The sequence below is a fragment of the Psittacula echo genome, assembly GCF_963264785.1.
Source record: "Psittacula echo genome assembly, chromosome: 2".
Lineage (NCBI taxonomy): Eukaryota > Metazoa > Chordata > Aves > Psittaciformes > Psittacidae > Psittacula > Psittacula echo.
This window is the reverse complement of record NC_137737.1, coordinates 121,839,188-121,860,671: the sequence shown is the minus strand read 5'-3', so window position 1 is coordinate 121,860,671 and position 21,484 is coordinate 121,839,188. Positions and strand designations below refer to the sequence as shown.

The 21,484-nt window shown below is 38.0% G+C and overlaps 1 protein-coding gene across 1 annotated transcript in view; it reads left to right on the top strand.

The window, feature by feature from the left end:
- The window catches only part of TOX (thymocyte selection associated high mobility group box), a gene marked incomplete at its 3' end in the record, with an annotated part of 227,982 nt that overhangs the window by 128,789 nt on the left and 77,709 nt on the right, over positions 1-21,484 (top strand). Inside the window, exon 3 of the mRNA XM_080639674.1 lies at positions 6,475-6,717. Coding sequence (XP_080495800.1) covers positions 6,475-6,717 — 243 coding nt within the window. The remainder of the gene's footprint in view (positions 1-6,474; positions 6,718-21,484) is intronic.

Sequence of the window (21,484 nt, the reverse complement as noted above, 5' to 3'; positions counted from 1 at the left end):
CCTTGCTTCTGAAGGTCCTCTGTTTAGAAATTAGAGATAAGGTTGATCCTATTAGAACTCCTAGAAGTATCTGCTGTCACATATATTGCCCTAACTCTCAAATGTGCATAAAGTACATTGCGGTTTTTCCTCTTCTAATGAGCTTATTGTTTTTACTTTACTCTCAATTCGTAAGTATTTCAGTTATGTAACAATGTGTTCAATAATAGAAGAGCAGACAGCCTGAAGCATCTATCTTTTAAAAACTGGCATCTTTCCACAGTTCAGATCCAGAAGCCTTGGTACAAATGAAAAATTAAGACGTGCGCTACATAGTTGACAGTGCCAGTCATTTCATTTAAATTAAATATCTATAGGCAAATTCCCAATTTTTAAGGAACTGTTGCTCATACCGGATTCTGTTGAGTATATGCATATTGACTGAGCACACGAATTAGATTTACTTTATGTATGTTGTCCTCCATGCTATAGTAATGATTCTGCTTTTTCCAGAGGGATTTACAATGGATGTTTGAATGCTTGCTGCCTGTTGCGGTCAGTCTGTTTGAGGTATCTCCTTTGGTTTCCATTCTATGGCTACTTTTTAAAGTTCTATTAAAATTATTTTGAAAAATAAGTAAGTTTTGCTGACCAATATGGAGTCATCACTGTAGAGTACTGTCCTGAGTTCAGCAGTAGCAGTCATTTTTCTCCTTCTTAGTAGCTGGTGCAGTGCTGTGTTTTTGACTTTCAGCCTGGGAACAATGCTGATAACACTGATGGTTTTAGTTGTTGCTAAAGTAGTTTTTACTCTGACCAAGGACTTTCTGAGTCTCATGCTCTGCCAGGGAGGAGGGGAAGCCAGGAGGAAGAAGAGACAGGACATCTGACCCAAACTAGCCAAAGAGGTATTCCATACCACAGCATGTCATGCCTGATATATAAACTGGGGGGAGCTACCTGGAAGGGCTAGATCACTGCTCAGGTCGGGCTGGGTATCGGTCAGTGGGTAGTGAGTGGTTGTATTCTCTTCCCTTGTTATTTCCCTTATCATTATTATTACTGGTGGCAGCAGTAGTGATTTGTGTTATACCTTAGTTACTGGACTGTTCTTATCTCAACCCATGGGAGTTACATTGTTTCGATTCTCCTCCCCATCCCTCCAGGAGCGGGGGGGGGGGAAGAAGAAGAGAGGGAGTGAGAGAGAAGCTGTGTGGTTCTGAGTTACCGGCTGGGCTTAAACCATGGCAAGTACTTAAGCAAAGGGGCTTTATTTTTATTTACGTCTTTCTCTTTACTCTCTTTTCCTTAGTTCTTATGCAGCAGGCTGTGCAAGCATTTCCCTTATTTTTCCAATAACAAGTATCTGGGTTCCTCGAAAAGGAATACTAGATTTGTGTGTGTGTGTGTGTTTCATTAGCACTGCAGGATGCTTATCCCACATTTGAGTTTCATGTGGCTAAAGTAAAGAACTGACATTTGACTCCTCTACGCCCCAGTTTTGCCCTCCTTCTATAGCTTGTTGCTGGATTTGGCCAAGCTAAGTGGCATAAAAAATTAATTGAAGGTGACTAACGATGTCATTGCTTAGGAACAAAAGCTGGGACTTGAGTTGGACAGTGAATCAGAATTAAGTGTTCATATCATTTTATTTTGGCAAGCTTTCCTCCTAAAATTATAGGCTCAGGTGGCATAGATAATAAGTTCTTTTGAACTCAGAGTGGGCATATAGAAGATCATCTGCTTTATGAAGTTTCAATCATTTAAGGCAGAAATGTCACAAATACTTCACCAGAAACATAGAATATCTTCCTTTAGATTTGAAAAGATCCTTGATTCAAAACGCTTCTTCATAGTGTTTGTGTCTGTAAACAGCCCAAATTGAAGGATGTTCATTCTAAGATTCCCACTGTGTAGCTTTCATCTTTAATATACTGAAATCTGTTTATAATAAATACAGGGGTAATAAAAATCCTCTTTATAATAAAGTAAAATTAAAGCCCGTGTCTCTTCAGTGCTATGCAGTGGGTTTAATGGCGTTACTTTGCAGAGGGCTTTCTCTCTGGAATGTAATAAAGGTCCAGGAATTTACCCTAAACTGGAGAGCTGATAAACACCTCATCCACTCCCACAGACATGAGACAAAAGTGAAGCCACTGGCAAAGTTCCTCGCAGCTTTGTGGTAAAGTAAATAAAGCATTTATTGCTACTCTTTTTTGCTTCACAAGTGAAAAGGCGAGCTTGATAGTATTTATGTGACCAGTAGAATGAAAAGGAGCTATTCTGTGTCTTTCTGCATAGAGAAAGTTGTGCTGATAATAAAGCCAACTATCAAGGAAAAAACCCTTGGAGGGAGAGAGGGGAAAGACCTTAACCTTTCTGTCCACCCCCCAAAAAAGATTAACAGAGCTGAAGCTACAGGCCACCATTTATTATTAATACATATAAGCTGTACTTATGAACTGTAATTCGATACAGGAACTGTAGCCTTCCCTAATGCTTTTGATGGTAGATAACTGCTTTCATTCGAAATTCCAGGTAAATGGCTTGGGTTGGAAGAAGTGCTCTAAGAAAGCCCAAAGGTCAGGACAGGATGATGACTGGCCTGGGAGTCGGAGTTGTTGCTGCAGGGAAATCCTTAAGCCTGGCCTTGTGCTGGAGTTCCCTTAAATGTCTTTTGGGGGAAGAAGGTAACAACATGATGTTCCAGGAAAGCTCATTGCCAGCACTGGATCAGTTGCATCAAGAGGACTACAGATGGTTCCTCAAGAAGGCTTTCCCAATGGCAAGGGGAGAGGTGGAAAGAAAGTAGGAGTGAGTGTTTGTAGCTTGTAGCTGCTATTGGCAGGACAAATATATTATATTTTGTTCCTCACTCCTTCCCTCCACGTGCAGTTGTAACAGCCTTGTTTCTGGGATATGTTGGGTTTGGTGCAAATGTATATAGGACTTTTGGTTTCTGATGTGCCAGTGTGCCAAGTCATTACAAGCATCTAAACCGTGATTTGGACAAGACAAACAGGAATACTATCACATCACTGCTGAAGTAACTTCCTTGAGGAAGTTATATCTGTATGTGTTACATACACACATACTGAGTATGGAAATACCAAACTGGCTGAAAATGTTAGGCAAAATGGGGTGCTCTGCAGATGCTTTCAAATATCTGTCCATACCATTAGTATATGGCTTGGATGCTGCCTAGCTTTATTGAAGTAGTCCAAGTTTATGTCTTAAAAAAAACCATCATTTTAAGCACAAGTGCTTGAATTGTATGTTGGTTCGGTGTGTTATTATTGCATTTGCTATGCTACTCCTACTACTTTAAGAAGCTTATCTAAGTGTAGTGGACAGTGGTGTGGTAGACGATGTGGGACTAGATACACTCTGGCTGGTTTGCAAGTTATAACCGTGGTGTGATTTTTATTGTTAAATGATCAGAGAGAAACTATCTATTTAAAATGCTTAGCCCACGTAATATATGACATTATTATATAGTTACAAATGATGCAATGTAGGTTGTGGAGTTTTATGCCACCAGTGTTTTACTTCCTTTTGAATAAGTGAAGCTAACGTCCAAATGGCAGTTCAATTGCTTCCACCACTTCTGAAGTGTTACTAATTAAAGACACGTTTGAAACACAGCAAATCAAGTCTAAATGAAGTAAAACCTGGACTATCCACATATGGCATGCAAAAAGGGTGCAAAAATAAGCAGATTTGATGAACGCCTGCAATATTAATGGTGTAGGCACACCCAGCCTGTCAATATTTGGTTTAGGAATACTTTTATTTAGTAGCAAATGTAAGTTGAAGTCCCTTCTGTTCTTCATGGGCTGCTCCAGCGTGGGTCTCTTCCATGAGGTGCAGTCTTTTAGGAACCGACTGCTCCAGTGTGCGTCCCCTGTCAGGTCAGAAGTCCTGCAGCAAACCTGTTCCAGCGCAGGTTCCTCACTCCATGGAGCCACAGGTCCTGCCAGGAGCCCACTGCAGATGATGGGGACCTCCATGGGCTGCAGGTGGGTATCTGCTCCACCATGGACCTCCATGGGCTTCAGGGGCACAACCTGCCTCACCATAGTCTGCACCACCGGCTGCGGGGGCACAGCCTGCCTCACCGTGGGCTGCACCATGGGCTGCAGGGGAATCTCTTGCTCTGGCACCTGGAGAGCCTTCTCCCCTGCTTCTTCACTGACCTTGGTGTCTACAGGGCTGTTTCACGTATTCTCTCCCCTCTCTCCAAATGCAGTTTCTCCTGCACAGTAACTTTTCCCCCTTCTTAAATATATTATCCCAGAGGCACTACCACCGTCGCTGCTGAGCAGGCCCTTGTCCAGCAGCAGGTCCATCCTGTAGCTGGCTGTCATCAGCTCTATCAGGCACAGGGGAAACTTCCAGCAGCTTCTCGTAGAAGCCACCCCTGTAGTGCCCCCCACTACCCAATCATTGCCAAGCAAACCCAGTGCAGACCTTAAACTCACTTTAAGCCACCTTTCTTTTGATCATCAATTTAATTTAATAGTAATGAGCAAATATTTAGGATGTACAATGTCTATAATTTTTGATTTGTTTTTGCATAGTTTATATAGTATGGTTAAGTAAATATGACCTGTTCTCTTTTCCATGTGTAAGTGTCCTCCCACTTTAGCGAGAGTCTATTTATACTGTATTACATTCCTTGGAGATGTCTCCACTGATGGCTTCATTGTGGCTTCTAAAAGCAGAGCAAATATAACTTACAAATGGTGGTAGGCTCACACACACATCACATCAACTTCCCATTAAGGAGAGGGCAGAGGCAAGGGGAGAGCAAACTCCTATACCAAGGGTAAGAAAAACAGCTGGAAAGCATGGGCATAATCAAAGTCTTCACACAGAAGGATGGTGATAGCACTGCCAAACCTTTTCTTCTCCCTGTTCTGTTTTTATTCTTTGGGATTTTATTTTGGGTTTTGCAGTTTAGCCTTCCTGTTGTATTTCATACTAAGATATTTGGTATCAGACGTGTAATCCTTGTTGGGAAACAGGCAAAGTGAACAACCAAAATCATGGCAATGTGCGCTAGAGCAGGTTCTTCTGTGTTCAGCAGCTCACTGAAAACATGTAACACTGTTGTTGGTCTGTTTTAAGTTTTTATATCTATACTTGTAAAGAATAACCTCAGGCACATCAGTATTACTATGATGACTAATGAAAAATCCTTTTGTTTGTATTTGGGCATTGATTCTTCCTTTATCCTTCTGCATGAATTCATCCAGCATACTGTCCTCCATTTGCAAACTCGCACTGGGGAAAACATTTTCTTCTGATAGCTGCTCTTTGAAATTGCCCTCATTTTTGTCTTTCCTGAAATACTTTGCAGGAGAGAATGTATTTAAATCCTTGCATTTCCAGAATTAACAAAAGCAGCACTCAGAGAAGGACTGTGTTGCTGCAGAGGGGCAGGAAGGGTGGAAGTAGTCTCTGTGCTATGAACCTCATGACTAGGGGTGTGGGATGTGCAAAGACTGATTGCTTGAAAAGGAGATGAGAACTGTGGCTGTTCTCAGAAAAGCAGAGCAGGCTTTCAGGCAAATGATCCCTTTAACTCTTGATTTGGATCATGTATCTAATGCTACTCACCTTTTCCCTCTGAGAAACGCAAGCATACCCACCCTTATCCTCAAAATAAGCCTACCTGCTGTATGAAGAATATAGATAAGTAATAGCAATTATCCACCTTGATGCATTACTTTGACTTTACCTGTGGCTTTTCCTTGGAACAGATTGGGTTGGGTGTCTTAAATGGCAGTGGACAACAGAAGACTAAACAGTTGCTTTGTAGAATAACTCATTTAGATGGCTGACAAAATGTATGTATTGTTGAGTTTATGGATTACAAAAGGAAAAATCAGCAATTTTGAGACACCGTGAATGTATTTTTATAAACACAAAGTATATTCACATGAAGAATGTACTACTGGTTTTGTATTTATTTGTCTTTCTTTGTAGCAGAACAAATGCATGGTTCTCCTGTAAGCTTAGAAACAGTATCTTTCTTCTTCACAAAGTAATTCTTGATCTGCATAACAGGGAGTCTTGTGAACCATTTTGAGCTGATGTTAATTTTATAAATTGTATTCTTTTTTCCACAATTCCCGTGAAAAAGGTATTCAGCTAGATGAACACTTCGAAAATTTTAATGGGACCTTTGAAATCTGTTTGAATTCAGCTTCTTTAAAAAAAAAAAAAAAAAAAAAGAAAAGTCTAATGGAAGCTGTGAAATTATCAGAGATACTTATGCCTTAGAGGCACTTTTTCTTCCATACATAATGGTGAACCTCCACTGTTATAATATATGGGTGTTTAAAATATTCTCTTTGTTAAATTGAAGCCCCTGCTTAGAAGTATGTGAGTTGGGCTCTTTTTGTTTGTTTTGTGTGACTTACATTATTATTCTTGACCAGTGTTCATATGATTTTCATAGCACTTTCTGTTTGGTGTTTTATTTTCCAGTCTTTTCCTGGCCCAAGTCTTGAAAGTGAAGATTTTAACATACCTCCTATAACTCCTCCATCATTGCCTGACCACTCCCTGGTGCACTTGAATGAGATAGAGTCTGGGTACCACTCTCTGTGTCATCCTATGAACCACAACGGCCTCCTTCCATTCCACCCACAAAACATGGACCTACCTGAAATTACAGTTTCCAACATGCTTGGCCAAGACGGAACCCTGCTTTCTAATTCCCTCTCTGTGGTAAGCATTTTCAGTCTTTCCTTTCTGTTCTGCTTTAAGTTGTGAAATCGTGCAGATACACACCTGTTTGAAATCCTCCAAGAGGCCAGCTCCTGCACCACAAAAGTCACAGAGTGAGCTGGCCTGACTCTGGTTTTCACATCACACTCCCTATGTCAAAGCCTCCCCCACCTCTGGAGGCAGTGGGGCTTTTACAGCCAGGTTCCTCAGAGCCAGGATGTTACCCACCGCCTTGAGCAGAATTACTCCCGCTTTGCATGGATGTAAATAATGACAAAAGGAGGCTCAAGGCTTTGACTTCTGCTGGAGCAGGATTTGGATCCAGATGGCTGTTGTTCTGTATTTGTCTGACGAGGCTCTTTCCATTCTCATTTGCATGTGCTGAGAGCTGTACAAAAATTTAATATCTCCTTTCTTGTTTACCGCACGTTTGGAAAACAGCAAATGTTATTTCTGATTCTAGGCCAAATCTTATAGCCTTTTTACAGTTCCCGGTCCTTAGCCAGCTAGAATCCAATTGAAATGACTGGACGATTTGCTTATGAAGTCTGTCAGATAGTCATTATGGTCATAATCTTGGGAAGCCTGATATTATAAATCACTTCTTTGAATGTTAAATTGCTTGCAACAACTGCAGAGCTACTTTACATGTTTCATTTTCAAGTGGGCTCTACAAATAATTAGTATACTTCTGGCATAGCGGCTCCAAACAAGATTATTTCACATCAATGTGCAATTCTAATCCAAAGAGTTAAAAATCCCATGGAAAAGGATGGGGCCTGGCATTGTTTGGGGCTCACTGGACTTAAGGCACTCTGCTAAATGAGCTGCCCAGGAACTGCAGATCTGGTCAGCTGAAGTTAAGGATATGCTGTTCCTAGAGAATCAAGGGTCTGGCCTTCTCACAGAATGATTAGAAGCTTAGGGCACTGTATCTCATCCGGGAGGCTCTGCACTTAGGCACTGAGGCTGTTTAGGTTTCCAGCTTCCTAGATCCCCATCATATTACCAAAAAAAAAAACCCGAGCAGCACTGGGAATGTGGGAGTTGAGGCAGCATACAGAGCTTGGGGGCTGAGGGATCTAGGCTTAGCACCCCATCAGCCAGCCCCTCAAACTCACAGCTGCAGAGCCACGGGCTGCAGTGTCTGGAAAACTGTTATTTTACAAGGAAAATCTACCTTGTCACAGGGCAATTAATGAAATTAAATTAATTTAATTAATTTAATCAATTAATTAAAATAAAGCTGCCTTGATTTCAAGGAGCTTTGCGTTCCCTCTAAGGATGTCCAACAAGCTGTACTGCAGGGGGTGCTAGTCTTGGCTTCTTGTGTGCTGCTTAGTTACTGATTTACAAGGATGTTGCACGCAGTGTGCTTGGGGTCAGAATCTGACCCCAGGGTTATGTTCAATAATGGGAGGAGGAAGGGAGAGGCAGATTTTTGTAAGGATATATATACATCATATATACTTCATATATATGATATATATATCACATGTACATGCATGTGATATATATATCATATATACTTCATGGAGATGTTCTGAGTTTTGCTTGCATTTCTGCAAAGCTGATGGCATACATAAAAGAGTATGAACTAAATCTTGTGTGCGATTCTGAGAATCAGAGCTATGAAAGGACTTGAAAAAGTAAGTGAAACACTTGGCACTCCAGTCAAGATAAGCAGTATTTCATTGAATTGACCTCTTTTGAGCCATGGCTATGGCTCAAAACTATGCATTCTTTTAAGCTCTGATGTTCCACATTAACCTCTTGCAGCAAGCAGTGAACAAAGGGCCTTGAGAGTTTGTAGATCATCACAGTAAATTATTGCATTGAGGGGAAATACAAAGAAGCTGAACAATATAACTAGGCAATTTTGCTTTAAGAGTTAGTGAAGTTCAGAAAAAAATTACAATCAGATGTCAAAAAAATATATGCTAAGTTTTAACAGTAATTTCTGAGGGTTTGTTCAATAAATAAAGCATGATCCTTGAAGCATCATAGGCTAACTTGCATGCCCTTTGCACACGAGAGGGTCTCTTAACTAGCTGTACTTTTAACTCAAGCTGACTTGAATGTCAAGGGGATTAAGCTACACCTCCTGTTAGCACAACTGGTAGGATGTTAACACCATGATTTTGTACGGTTGAAACACTTTGGCAGTATAGTTCCTCTAATTTGAATTTGATAACTTGAAAGAAATTAACTTGAGGGAGATAATTTAACTTAACTCTTCAGTGAATTCACTGACTTCTTCAGTGAATAGAATGGACCCATTGTCATTTTGGCTTTCCATTGATGAAGGCAGACAGAGGGTTTTGTGGAGTTAACATTCTTTATGTAGCTTTGAAGCTCTTCTTTATAACCCAGAGCCTTTTACATTTTTATTTCAATATGACTCTTTTCTCTTGCTATTACTCATCTCTAAGTTTCTTTTTTACTGTATCATCAAACTCTGATCCATTTAACAAGTACTTGCCTAAATCACTTATATTGCCTCCCATAGAAAATAATGTGTAAGTTTTGCCGATCTATCTAAACCCTTGGTGCCATATAATTTCTGGTATATCAAGTACTGCTTAGTGTATTTGGAAACCATGTATCTCACTTCATTTTTCGGGGAAGTAATGAATATTTTTAGAAAAAATATTCTTAGAAGTGAATCTGTTGGCTGTTCTGTATCCTTAATTAATTTCGCATCTTCAGCAAATTTTACTTATACTGGGACAATTTCAGCTGCAATGCAATATGTCTCCGATTGAATTTGGTCTTTGGTTGGTTTTCTTTTTTTTCCTTTATTACTTTCACCATCCTTCCTTTTAGCTAGTTTTTAACCTATGTTGGTATTTTAGCAAGAATACCTTCCTTTTTGCCTGTGCTAGCACTGGTGAATGGTTTTCAGCTTGTGTTTCTATAGAAAAAGCATTAATTAATGCTAGCCAAATGAGAGAAAGGAAACACATTTGCTCAGAAGCCAAGTAGGAAAATAGTTTGTACACCAAGTATAGCATTTTTCTTTTATCTCAAATACCAGGTGTTTTCAGACGTGGATTTCTGTGATTTTGGACAGATTGAAAATTGAGGATGCACCCTTCCTAAAACCCCTTCAAATCTCCCCCCATTAGAAGTCCTGGTTTCATACTGTGCAGCTCTCCCTGCAAGCTGCAGATGAAATCCCTTTGAGTAAGGATTGCAGGATTTGCCCCAAGCTCTGTAAGAATTCTCCTCTGTGGAAGTGCTTAAACACACAATAAGAGTCCACTACCAGCACAGTGAATTCTTATTAGAGATCAGCTTCTTACAGATTTTTTACACTGTGGGAATTCTTTCTGAGAAATTTTACAATGCTGGGAGATGAAAATTTCCTGTTGCCATTTACTGTGTCTGATGCTTAAATTCGGAATTAGCCTTCTTTGAAGTTTATTTTGATTGACTTGACTTCCTATTGCACCCCACTACTTAAAAAAAGCCAACAAAAACCAAAACCCAGCAAAAAAACCCAAACACTAAAATTTCTATTTCTTATTATGCTGCTGTCAGTTCATACATTGGCTTCTATGTTTGTGTATTTCTGTTTTGTGCTTAGATGACATACAGACATATGCATACATGCACACGCACACTAATTTATACCATGCTGTCACATGCAGATTTCTTTAGACGCTCATTATACCTGGATATTGGGGTTCAGAAGTCTTCAGAGTTTGTGCAGAATGTGACACACAGTGGTATGAAGACACAGTCCAGCCCCAGCATGGTCAGCTACATGTGGCAGCTCTCCAAAGTCCTCCTTCAAAATAGACATGACTTCTATTCCTGCTTCTTAAGTGGATCCAATTAGGTATAGATAGAGCTGTTTAAAGAAAGTGTAGTGCCGGTTCTGTAGGCATGTTTGTTTCTATATAATGGAATGGGGATCCCTTTTTGATTTACTGCAGTTGAAGTTAACACTGTGTAGGTTTGGCTTGGTTCTGGTTGGGGCTTGACCTGCCAGCACTTCTCTGCGTCAATTTTCCTGAAATACTCCAAGGACCACAAGAAATACCCTTCTAACATTTACAAACAAATGAGTGTATATACCATCCCAATGAGAATGTGTTTATCTGTAAAAACGCTTTTGGTTGTGTTCTATAAAATGAGTTTTACTGCGTGTTCTTTTTATCAACAAAATTATAGACTCTACAGCTTCTTTAATATATCCTGTAGATGATTGCTTTTTCCTCCAAAAAACCCAGGGTTAAAAATCTCAGTGCTGTTTTTACTTAGAGGAGAAAAAAACCTATTTTTGGAATGCTTTCATTTATAATCTTGTGCCGATCTTTTTGATAATGTGGCTTATGATGTTATACTATAGAAAATTTACAAGAAAGAAATAAAAGAGACTCTAGTTTCTTGAAATGCTTCAAATTCTGGGGTTTGAAGTTTAAAGTGGAAAGGATGTTAAAAGGCAATAAAATCAGGGGATTTATTTCCCAAATGCTCTACTTGTGCTGGTAACAAAAGCCAGCATAATGTATATAGTTAGGTTTATTGTCATTTTTAGTATACAGTCAAGGCACACTTTGAATTCAAAGGCTACCGTACAACTGTTTTGACAACCACCACATCAGTAGGTAATGTGCAGGACATATGAAACTGAAGCAAAAATGTTTCTTTAGGTCTGTAGGGAGTGCAGTACATCAATGAATTCAGATGTATTAGAGCAGCATGAATTTCTAATGCATTGCTCTTATGGAAAAGACCACTGGCATATTGAATAATGCTGCTTTCAAAGCAGAGCAGAAAATGTGATTACAGACAATTTCATTGCTGTTTTTAAAATAAATATTTTCAAAATCTTGAGGTATTTTATTTCATGTAATGCCTAAAATAGGTAACAGTGGACTAGAGCTAAAGATCTTCTAGGACACGGAAGAGTAGATGATGTCAGCTATAATTATTCAGATGTGGAATAATAGAAGTATTAGTTTAAAATAAAATGCATGTCACAAAGGCCCATGTCCTTATATTAAAAAAAAAAAAAAGCAATAAAAAGCTTTTTTTTTCTTTTTTCACACTTTGACTGAAGAATAAAGGCAATGAATAATTATTTAACATTATGCCCCAATTCATCAAAGCCTGAACAATTACATTATACTTTTTCATGAATTACATTTTTTAGATATGCAGCCTATGAGAGAGTAATATCCTAAACAAAACGTGGCACTGGAAGAAGGCAGTCAGCTAGGGTTTTTTTCCATTTTTCATCTCAGGTAGAATGATGCTAGTATTTCTTATTCATAGTACAGTTCCTAATAAATCCAGCAGAGGAGATTGTTGTTGCTGTAGCTGGGATGTATTTAAGAGATTTTGGTTTAGTAGTTTCATACATATTAGTTTAAATTCAGTATTCATGACTCATCTTGAGGCTGACCTATATGGGTGATTTTTTTGGCACCTTTAAGCGTTAGTGCAAACTACTGAGTCAAACAGAAATTTCATTTCTGATGAACAAGATGAATAACTTTCATAATAAAACAAAAGATTTGCCCCTTCTAACCCAATTGTTGAGATTTGAATCATGCTTGGATACTTTTTTCCTAGCTTGCGTTGCATGCTAATGGTAGAAGATACTTTTAGTCTCTGGTGAATACTTCACATTTGTGCCTCATTACCAGCCTCTGGTCTTCGGTTTACATCAAAATTTACTGTTATGCTACACAGACCTGCTGCTACCCCAAACTTTATTGCAGTGAATTATTGCCGTCAGAACCACCAAATCATAAAGCTAAGGTCATGGAACATCTTGTGTTAAAGTGTGGGTTTTTTTCTTTTCATTAAGCAACTTTGTGTTCTTGCAGGATATCTTTCTTTTCTTTTTTGAAAACAAAACAAAACCCACCATATTTTACAAGCTGGATTTTCTCACTGAAATAAGCCTTGTGTGGCAAAGGGTTGCAATAGTTTGTGGATGTTTTGTTAAACAGCTTAAGCACAGGGACACACAGCGAAATCTTCAGCTGATGTCAGTCAGCATAACTTTATTGTCTTCAGTAGAATTATGATGATTTATTCCATCAAGGGCTCTGGGACATCATGTTTATCTTTCTTTCCTTACCTTCAATGTCTGCTCCAGTCTTTTGTCATCAGAAAGGCAACAGAAAGGATATGCAGAGGAGCTGTAAGATGTAACTTGATCAAGGTTTTATAAATACCTGCATATTGCATATCGACTAGTAAAAGACTCTTCCTGGAGCTAAAAAAGCATTAAAACATGTGATATCTACAAATCACAGCTGTCTAAAATCAGATCAGAAATAAAGCATGCATTTTTTAACAGTGATAGAGATCTACCATTCAGATAATGTACTGTGGGAGGTATCTGGTTCTCTGTAGCTGAGCATTGAAATCAAGATGGGGCATCTCTCAGAAAGATGTGCTTTCTCTGGGACTGTTCTAATGACCTCCCGATTACAGTGGAGGGACCAGGACCTTCCTGTGAGTCACATTGTCCCTTGGGGGCTCATGGTAGTAAGCATTAGTCCATGCATAAATGGTAGGGGAAATATCACTAGTAGCACCCTCTACAGTTTTTCCCTCCCAAGAGAAAATCAGCAGGGTGGAAGAAGGTACCCAGTGGGTGCAGGCTCTCAATGGACCTCACCTTCTTGAGGTCAACTAGGACTAGAATTGCTGTGAAAATATTTGTGACTAGTGTTTTTCATGATCTTAGCTTTTTTCTGATATTAAAGTATCTGATAAAGCTATATTTTCTTTCTGTAAGTACTAAGAACTTACCTTAAAGACAGAGCAAGTAAATACTTGCTTTACTTGTCATTACTGCAGGAAATATTTGTACACAAATGACCAGAACTCTTTTTAGAATAATTCTGGGTCTCATTTTTTAAATTGCTAATGAAACTGTTGATTTACTGTCAATTGGGAAATACAGCATTCTGCTTTTTTGACTGTGGTTGTTGAGACTCCATGTGGCTCACATATTTCACAAATACAGTAGGAAAAAACTTCAGGATCATTTCAAGAAGAAACAAGGTGGCATATTTTATTTTTAAAAACAGTTTTCTATAGAAAATGCTCTGGTGAATTTTTTTTTCACAGCAGTGACCCATTGTCTGATAGGAATTTATTTGCTACATAAAAAAGGTAAGTAAGAAAAAAAGAGTATGTGTGGCAGTATTAATTATTGTTTCTTAGACTTTAACCAGATAGGCACAGGCTAAGACATGATGAATGTGGCATGGAGAGAAAGCTTTCAGTTGCGGGTGGTAGATTATACACCACCTCACATGTGAAGTACTCACAGGAGTGATTAATGCATAAGCAGCATCATAGCTGCAAGTGTCATACAAAACAGATAATAGAGTATGCAAATAGAGAAAAAATAACTCTCAGAAAATGTCAGAAATTCAGGGGTTTCAGCAGCAGAGATTGTTGACTTTAATCTGCTGCTTTTAACATTGCATGTAGTTGTCAAGAAAAGCACGATAATGAAATGTTTCTGAAGACTCAGTCTTTGGCAAAAAAAAAAAAATCTTAGTGATCTTAAGCCTGTAGATGGAATAGAAGTGAAATGTCTTTCTCAGAAACTGTGAAGATGCTTTCGTGAAGACAAAAAGGAAGGAGAAGCCCACAATGCAGATGAAACGGAGAGTTTTGTGCATCAGGTGGAGTAGCCTCTCTTTCCACCTGATTAATTATTTAATGCATTTATTCTCAGTCCTTGAAATTCCAAAGCAGTTGAGAAGACTGCACATCCTTCATGAATTTGTAGTGCATTCATCATCTCATCTCAGCTTGTTCAGGGAGTAGAAAGATAACTTCGTGTGGATGAAACTGGTGCCGCTATGGCATGTACTGTCTTAACTCAAGCTGCTATTTGCGTGCTGGAAGTGAAGATGTGCTGCATGACTCTGCTGAAGGCTGGGATACCAGCAGCCCAGAGCTTCATGCTAATGTCACCTGCTAGAACGGAGTGTGAGTTCGCATTGTCTAGTCTTCCCTATATAGAGTCATAGTTACTTAGCCAAATTTTTAATCCACTTGGACAGAAAACCCACATTCTTGGTTTTTTTGCTTTTTCTGGGTTGAAGACATTTAAAAGGTCTAATTCATAGGCTCACAAGGTTTTTTATCTGTTTTAATGGGTTTACAGAGCTTAAAGTATCATTGTTTTAGTTTTCCACTGACTTTGTGCAGCAGGAAGGGAAGAAAAAATTCTGCTTGATAATGTTTTGAGATTTGGAGAAATAACAATCAGTAAGAAAATAACTTAATTTCTTATTTCTATCCCTTGTTCTTCCTCAAGGCAATTAAACAATTCTTACAGTGTAAGGATATCTACTGCTCTCCAGGTCCTTTCAATAACATGAAGATTCATTTTAGATTGATGCCTGCCTCTGTTTTTTCCTCCCTTTATTTATACAAAGTCTGTACAGATACACTATGTAAATCTCATGTTGGGGTTCCCTGGGAACAGCGTGTAAATCCTTAACCTCTACTGCTAGTGTAATGCTATACTTCATGCACATGTGTGCAACTTAGGATCTCTGTAGCCTCACTTACACATCTTTGAACTGCATCTATAGCATGTTCCACGTGCTGCTGCTTCTATATTTGGACAATACAGATATTAAAATGAATGTTCTTAATTTTATGTTCATACATTGGATACATTTATGAAAAAAAGGACATAAAGTATATAGTGGTAGCAAGAAGAATTGTGGAGTAAGGAACACCTTTAAGGCACGCTCATGCATATCTTTCAGTTAGAAAAGCCACAAAGATAAACCCTTTTCCATCTAAAATCAGGTGAGCAAAGGCATTACAGTTTCTCTTATGTATTATCAGTGTGTACCCAACATTCCTATTTCAACCAACCTGAAGGGAAGGAAAAGAGACAAAGGAGATGCTACAGGTAATGGACGTGGCACTCTGTGCCTGTCCTGACCTAGACAGATAATGCGAACTGCAGTGCTCAGGGTACATGTATACATATATACATGGATACACACACACACATATATATACATACATATATATATTTTTATATATATGTATGTATGTATCAGATTATTAATCACTGAAGCCCTCTGCTGGAACAGGAAAGTAAAAGACAGGATGTAGTATCTGCAACATCCCCCCTTCTCCCCAAAATGTGGATCCGTATTGTATGTTAAACAAAGTCTGAAAATAGAGCCAAATTAGTGACAGCAGATGCAACAGATTTAATTAACATGCACAATTATGCACATGGCTGCATCAGAATTTTTTTTGCTAAAAATTATGGATTATGAGTGAGTTTGCAGTGCCTGACAGTAACTTTAATAATAGGAACCTTTGCTATTTGAGTTAATTGAGGAAGTGAGACATGGCATAGCTAATGGATGACAAGATGAGGTTACTCCATATCCCATCTTAGAAAATCCACTTCCTGACAGTGGTGATATCAGGCTACAGGTGCTTTCACTTCATCCTTACAAAAGTGATTTAAACTGAAAACATGTTTGAAATTAGATGTTCTGCTCCTTTATCAAAAAAGCCTTTTGCACGGAGGATTTACAGGATCTGGCCCTTGATGAGAATGCAATACTTTTTTATTCAGAGATGGGACTTCCTTCTAATACACTTTAAGATTACCTCTATTCACACATAAAGAATTTCAGAGATTAACTCAATAACTAAGCTTCAGTTTCCTACATGTGCCCTAATACTCAAGTGTGGAATCTCAGTTTAATGAATTTTATTACACTCCCCTTTCTTATGAAGTAGCATAAAAAGTGTTTAGTGCAATAGGCTTAGTGCTGATCTGGATATTAAGTGCAGCTTAAGTTGCCCAACAGAAAGTATGCAGCGTAAAATAACACTGGCAAAAGTTTTAGAAGTTATTTTTTTCTTGAAAAAAAAAAAAAAGAATTAAACACAGCATTTGAAAACTGATGCTAGTGACACTCTGATCTTCTGCAGCACATTTTTTGTTTCCTGAAGTGCTTTGTAGCCTCTCACTAGCTAGGAAGGTAATATACTAATAACAGTACAAATAGATATTTGCAATATCAGTTCCTCGTATCTGTCAAAAACTGTATTCTAGAATAGAAATACATTTACTTTATTAAAACCTCAATAAAATATAATTCAAAATATACAAATATAAGCTGTCAAAAGCTGAAAGAGACAGCTCTTAAGGGAGAGGAAGAGGATGACTCTACATTGTGGGACCCGTAATAATGAAAGTATTACCAGGAGGTTGTTTCATGTCTGATGAAACACAAAGCTGGTCAGCAATGTGGTAAGAGACAACTTTCAACATCAGAACTGTCAGAAGTCCTCAAATATAATAAAGGCAGAAATTAACTGTCACGTGTTACATATCTAACATAAAGCCATTACAGTGACTGCTTATAATGATAGCTGAGACCTTTCAAGGTATTGTGCAACCTGGAAGTGATACAGTAGCCTTATTTAAGAGCCATGGAAAAGGTGCAAGGGTTGTTTTGCCTGCCCTTGAAATGCAGTCAGCTCTAGGAAGAAGTATCCATCTAACCATAGAGTTTGATGCTCCACTGCCCCAGACTCCTAATCCTAGGTCTTACAGGCCAGTTGCATAACATGCATGTTTCTTCTCAATAGCCACTGGCTTTCTTGAATGCAGGGAGGGAAAAATACACAAAAGGAGAGTTCTCTACCCAGGACCTAGACTATGCAATTTAAATTGTGGATGGTGTTGTTGCGCTAACTTCATCGTTTGTGGCTCTGCCTATGAACTGCATTTTAGGAGCTCTGTGACATAATGTTGATCCTGTCCAACTCTAGCAAGGGCTTTCTTAGAGTTTCAGCAGAAAGAGAGATTAGCTCTACAGCAGATGCTTTAATTGGCTCATAAATTGCAAAAATTTAGATTTTAGATATCAGATTAAGGGCGTGTCAGTGAAAGTGTTTGTCAATAATGATCCACACTCTGCTGTCATAATCTTGTAATGGTTTTATTTGTAACTTTTGGAAAACTAGTGCAGGCTTTAACAAGACTGAAGAGAAGAAATATCACCTAATGCACTGCTTTGAAGCAACTTTTATTATTTTGATTGCCATATAATTGAAGACAGTATGGCAAAGCTGCACTACAGGAATAAACTACATGAGTAACTTGACCTCTTGGATCCTGTTGCACTTGGATCCAGTGCAGCCTTATGTTGTATTACTTACCAAATAACAGAAATTGGTCCAGAAGGAATCCTAAGGTCCCTCCCTTAATCTAGTTCACTGGAGGACTTTAAAAGGTCATCTCCAAAACCAGGATACTCCATATGTTTGTCACTTCTGTCAGATGTTTTTCTAACTTATTTTTTCAGAGAATTCCCCTAATGCCAACTGCACATACTCTTTGGGCAGGCTCTGGGTACCTCTAAGGTCTGAAACCTTAAAAATTCACCTGCTTCATTATATAAATAAAGCCCAGGAGTCAGTGGAGGTTAATGCACATAATTTATTCTTTCCAGTTGTCTTTATTTTATTTTTAAAGTGTGCTTATATATGTATATATTTATATTTACGAAATGTATATTTATCTAAGAATGAACAATGGGTAATAGATGTTGATGGAACAACTAGGACAAATCATCAAGAGGATGCATATTAACTCAGACTGTTTTGGTTCACAGCTGACTTGAGCATTTAAGAAAGAGTAGAAAAATAATCAGCTTTTTCTAAATCTTATTAGCGTGTGATCATGATCCAGATTGTATTAGCCCATAACCTACACTGAGCAAAATAATTCTTCTTGAAGGTTCAGCTATAGTGTGTTATTTTATGAATTTGTTAATGTGCATATTTTCAATATTATATTTATTTATCATCATCCATTACTTAGAAAGTTAGGCTGAAGGAATAGATGTTTATGATACTTAAGGAGTGTCACTGCAAGTAATGGGATAAAAATAAGCAATGGGTGAAGGTTGGAAAAAAAACCCTGTAATGGAATCTGAATAGTCGGCCAGGTAGTGCTAAAGCACTGGAACATGTACGTAAGGGAAAATTCTGCACTGGCTGGGAGATGGGCTGGATGATTTAATAGATCTTTGAGATGTAATTTCTGTAACTGTTTGATACATACACGAGTGTTCAGACACTTGGACTCATTTCTTGTTTGTCTGGCAAATTGTTTCTTGTGAAAGGTTATAAATTACAACAAATAGACTTTGTAGAAGATGAGCTACATGATATACTTGGAAAGAGCTTCTCAGCTGATATTCAAGACATTAATGCCAAAGCAAAAAAAAACCCAATAGAGTCTTAATCCCATGGCTTTGCTTGAGTGCAGTGCTAGGAAGGTGCACTGCCATAAATAATATTTACATTGAATGGAGTCTTCTGTATTCCAACAATAACTTAGGATAGAAAAGGTAAAATAAAGAAACAAATGTTACGTAGAAGTTTTTCCTCCTGAGTTTGCAACAAAGAATTCACTGATGGGAAGGGGGAAAGAAGAGAAAGCATGCATTCATAAGAATGTTGATGTAGTTGTAATTAGATCCATTTTAGAACCAAAAGTTTTATACAGAAACTGACAGAAGGATACACAATAATTATAGTTTGCTGACAAGCTGAATAGAGTTTCCTTTTTTTGATCTTACGGTTTTAGGAAACCAAACTGTAAGTAAATACACAGTTTGACAGATTGTAATTGCAATCAGCAAGGCGTCTATTCATTTAATCAGATGGTGTTATTAAAATGGGGTTACAATTAAACATTTTATAATGTGACGTAGAACTCTATTAAAATTCTCCAGCAAACAGTAATTTGCATTTGATGCTTCTGCAACCCATTTCTATTTGCAGAAACGTTATTGGCTGTGACCTTCGAGTGTTTAGGTCTCAGTTTGCTGTTCTCCTCCTACTTTGATAAATAATATTAAGTATCCTCTTTTTTAATTCACAGTGATGCTTAAAATATTAATTCTGCATTCTTATATTATTTTTGACCTTTATTAAAACTGCAGGACATTGTCCAAAGCAGGTTTGCACCAGAGGAAATGTGGAATTACCAAAGCATAGTTCTTCTAAGTTGAGGAATTGTAGATTTGATCAACAATTTTGTCTGATTCATAATTAAATGGAAGATCATAATTTGGAAGATATAGGTAGCATTCATCATATTGCTGCACTTAAGACATTATTCCAGTGACACAAAGTCTTTTTGTAGATGTGATCAGGTGATTCCAAGAAATGTAACAAAATGCTTTTCAGGAAGACTTTGAAGCATGACTGCTATGCTTCCACATCTGTCATTCCCATGTGGAAGTCCACTGTTTGTTCCCATAATTCTGATAACCTAAGTAGGAGAATATGAATTCAGAAGTGTTTGAGTATTCTGCTTTCAGAATACTGGCTGAAGGTACTCTCTGGGATCACCATCCTCTAAGCAGCAGAAAAGAACAAGAACTGTTAGAAGACACAAATTTTGAACCATTCTTCAGGTGCATGCATACTCTACTAACGAAACTGTGCTCATCAAATGTTTGAAGCAAAGAGAATGAGTGATTTGCATTGGCCAATTACATTTACAAGGGTGAAACAGTCTTTGAAAATCAGACAGCTAAACTGCTGCTCCTTTATCTCACTCTTTTACTTTGGTGGATGTTTTTGGAGGACACATCATTAGTTTGAGGAAAGGCAACATTTTACTTACTGAAAAATAATCAAGAAGTTGTTTTAAAACATACATTGTTGCTTCTTGTAACTAGTAGTAGGCAAAAGAAAGAATAAGGAGGGAAGGAGAAGAAAAGAGTGGGAAAGAAAAGTCAAGTACCCTTGCAAAGAGGAGGAAAGAAAAGTCAAGTATGCTTTCTTAAAATGGAAAGTGAAGTTGCGTGAATACTTAAGAAGAAAAAAAAATGGAAAGAAATAATTTGGTTTGACATATTTATGCATTTATTTTAACTTTGTATTATCCCTGATTTGGAACCTCTTAACTCTCTCCTACTTTTTCTGTTTCTACTGTTTCCCCTTGCACTGTTCAATAAATAGGATCACTTCAGAGTAGATTGATACAAAGTCTCTAACTCCCTTCTGCAACCCCATCAGTTTCTTCTCTCTGCTTGTGTGCATATACGCAACATCTTCCCCTTTTTTTTCCTCCAGATCACTTTCCTGAGGAACAGCTTTCAAAAGGTTTCTCAGAAAATTATGGTTTCCACCTTCACATGCAGTGTGATGAAAGAATTGTATTGCCAAAATACTCAGAAATTAGCATCTGTGCAAAAAAATAGCAGGTTATCAAAGGAAATTTTGAATACTCCTCAGCCACAACTGATAGGATAAGCAAAAAGTTTGACTTTGTCCTTCCCTTCCAACATCAAAACAGATAGGCTTGTAGGAGTTCTGCAACTGGTCTTCCCTGCACAACACAGGATTACTGCCCATGCAGCTTCAAGATGAATTTGAGATCACCAGCCTCTGATAGGGGAGCACTGTAAATGACTGACGAAGAGAACTGAAATATTCCTTGTCCCTCAGCATTTCCAATGACAAGCCCAGATATGTAAAGAGAAAAGTGAAGTCAAAAGGTACATAGAATAAATAAATAAATATATGCAACCAGTTTCTTTCCAAGGTTAATTATATTTTTTCTAAAATAAATTGTATACAAACCTGAATCTAATTTGCAAAACAAGGAAAAATGAATTCAAATCTTAACTGAATGGAGCTGCTTTTTTAAGAGCACATCACCTGATATACACAGGTGTGAAAGAGAAGATAATCAGAATCAGAA